The sequence below is a fragment of the Plodia interpunctella genome, chromosome 5, assembly GCF_027563975.2.
Source record: "Plodia interpunctella isolate USDA-ARS_2022_Savannah chromosome 5, ilPloInte3.2, whole genome shotgun sequence".
In the NCBI taxonomy this organism is placed as follows: domain Eukaryota; kingdom Metazoa; phylum Arthropoda; class Insecta; order Lepidoptera; family Pyralidae; genus Plodia; species Plodia interpunctella.
In genome coordinates, this window is record NC_071298.1 from 10,346,245 (window position 1) to 10,348,845 (window position 2,601).

At 37.3% G+C, this 2,601-nt stretch overlaps 1 protein-coding gene across 1 annotated transcript in view; it reads right to left on the reverse strand.

The window, feature by feature from the left end:
• Nucleotides 1-178: 178 nt before the first annotated feature.
• Nucleotides 179-2,601, reverse strand: part of RpS23 (Ribosomal protein S23) — a 66,076-nt gene continuing 63,653 nt past the window's right edge. Inside the window, exons 2-6 of the mRNA XM_053745096.1 lie at nucleotides 2,304-2,318; nucleotides 1,804-1,963; nucleotides 956-1,154; nucleotides 559-644; nucleotides 179-259 (exon numbers count right to left, since the gene is read on the reverse strand). Coding sequence (XP_053601071.1) covers nucleotides 576-644; nucleotides 956-1,154; nucleotides 1,804-1,963; nucleotides 2,304-2,307 — 432 coding nt within the window. The 5' untranslated portion in view covers nucleotides 2,308-2,318 and the 3' untranslated portion in view covers nucleotides 179-259; nucleotides 559-575. The remainder of the gene's footprint in view (nucleotides 260-558; nucleotides 645-955; nucleotides 1,155-1,803; nucleotides 1,964-2,303; nucleotides 2,319-2,601) is intronic.

Sequence of the window (2,601 nt, forward strand, 5' to 3'; positions counted from 1 at the left end):
CCTACCATCATTGTGTTAACCTCTCACCTATGCAGGTCCCCTTCTTTCCCACAACTTTACGCGTGTCGCCAAAAATCGATAGTTGATCTTAAAATTATCCTAGTTAGTAACTACGTCCCTCAGAGTAAAAATTCACAGTTATTAGGATTATGTGGAGAATAAGGAATAAAAGACAAAATTGGCGCACATAATCTTTATTATGCACTTGATTTTACATTTTTTGAAGTTCACTTATAAACAACATGTTCTCAGGTCGACCCTGTAACAAGGAAAAACTATAATTAGAACAATTCGTCATAAAATTTAATTTTAAAATTTGAGTATTAGAGTCAGTAAGATTTTAACGTCATGGCAATCAGCAGTAGCAAATAAACTTGTATTAACATCATTTTGGATAAATTTTGAAACTAAAGATGTGAAAGCCAAAAATAATCTTCTCAAAAATCTGCCGCAAAGTTGTTAGTTTCCAAAAACTGCACAAATCAAAATGTTTTGTATGGTTTCATGTTTATAGAACTAGAACCGCACATATATTTTTGACAAAATTACTCAACATACCATATCACAGTGGTTGTCTATGACCGTGGCCGCTCTTTCTTCTCTTTGTACAGGGCTAGAAGTGACACATTGGCTACCTTCACCACCTGCAACCAAAAGAATATCCCGTGTACACTTTACAGTACATAGACATCTAACACAGGACTACCTTTAGTCAGTAGAGTGATCACATCATGGCTTTCAGAGTAGCAAATACTCCGGTCAATAAATGCAAATCATCATTTAGAAAATTTGATTTTGACATTTAAAGAATCTCCAAGTATATTTAACAATATTTGTTAAAAAAAAGAAAATGTACTGAAAATGTAAATGTATGATTTCCATATTATCTGGCATTAACAATGAATATGAAAAGTAACAGAAAATTATTATTAATGTAACTAGAACTAAAGCCAACCTTAAATCTGACTCCGGGAATGTCACCAACGGCGTGACCTTTACGACCGAATCCCGCCACCAACACTTCATCGTTCTCTTCAATGTGATTGAGACAACCGTCCCGGGGCACGAAAGCTGTCACCTTCTTTCCATTCTTGATGAGTTGGACACGGACACACTTCCGGATGGCAGAGTTAGGCTGCTTGGCTTCCACACCACTGCAGATACAAATGGAACTAATTGAATATACCATTACATAGTTTACATTTCCAAAATAAAGTTTAAATCATGTTAAAAAAATTAAATTATACAATATACAAGGTAGAAAACAATTAAAGGGATGAAGGTACATTGTTGTACATTCACATTTTCAGCTTCATACTAAAACAACAACAGTACAATAACAAATGTTCATTCACATATTACTTTGAGTTCACTCAAAAATATACCGTGTGTCCACAATAACCGTTTAAGAGAAATTCAGAAGGCTACTTAATTCTCAGTAATGTACACAAGTTTACTAACCTCAATAAACAGTTCATTGACCTCGAGTAACTTATTTACGATAGGTAATCTTCATTGATGCTTCTCCGTGGCGTGGTCGCAGGGGACGCCACCGCTCGCAGTATTATCCTGTGATGTGATTGTAATAGGAACACATTCACAGGCATAATACTGCGAGCGGGGGCGTCAAACTCTCCTAGAAAGATAGTTAATGCGCGAGACACGCACTGCGCATTTAACTCCATAAAAACAATGCTTCATTAACATCTAACAGTACTTTACAAGACATACATGCATGCATGTATGGCACGCTAATCGCTATAACACTTTTTCAAACTTAGAAATTTAGAGCAACGTACTTACACTTTTTCCAGGACGATGCCCTTAGCGTGAGATGCGCCACCGAAGGGATTGGCCTTCCATCTCGTACCCATGTGTGCTTTCTTGTAATCTTTGTCGGCCCATCGCTGCTCTCTGCGATGGTTCACGTGCTTGCGCGCCGTGCGAATACCACGGGGCTTACCTGAAATTTCATTTTGCCGGTTATCACTCAATGTTTACATTCCACACTGAAATCGATTCTAAGCTTTCCAAAAAACTAATCGGTGAAAACAATACTTCGATTGTGTTTCATAATAAACGTACCGACTGTACGATGGAAAGAGATTTATATTACACCACGAGAAAAACATGTCTGCGCCATGGCCGACACCTAAGCGTGCTATCTTTTTATCACATTTTTCAAACACAATTCTTGCACAAATTCACTTTTATTACTGCACGCGCGTTTCTGCACTTATTCACATTGTAATAAAACAATTAGGAAATAAACATCAACAAAATAGGCACAAACTACTCCTTACCCATTTGGATAGCACCACAGAGTACTTTCTACTTATAATAGCACGACACCAGTCGGCTACGGATAGGAAAAGAAATTATCAGCCAACCAACCAACAATCTCAATTCGACATTCTGGCCAACATTATAAACTTAACTTCTGTGTTGCCATAACGATGACTACAAATTCAGCGATCAATATAAATAAAGCGGCCTACACATGCTCCTGTCTTGCATGCCGCAAGAGGTAAAAACAAAGACAAAGTTTGCTATTTCCGTCTGTGTATCTATGTTTATCTAATGTCAATGTCAAAATTGAGA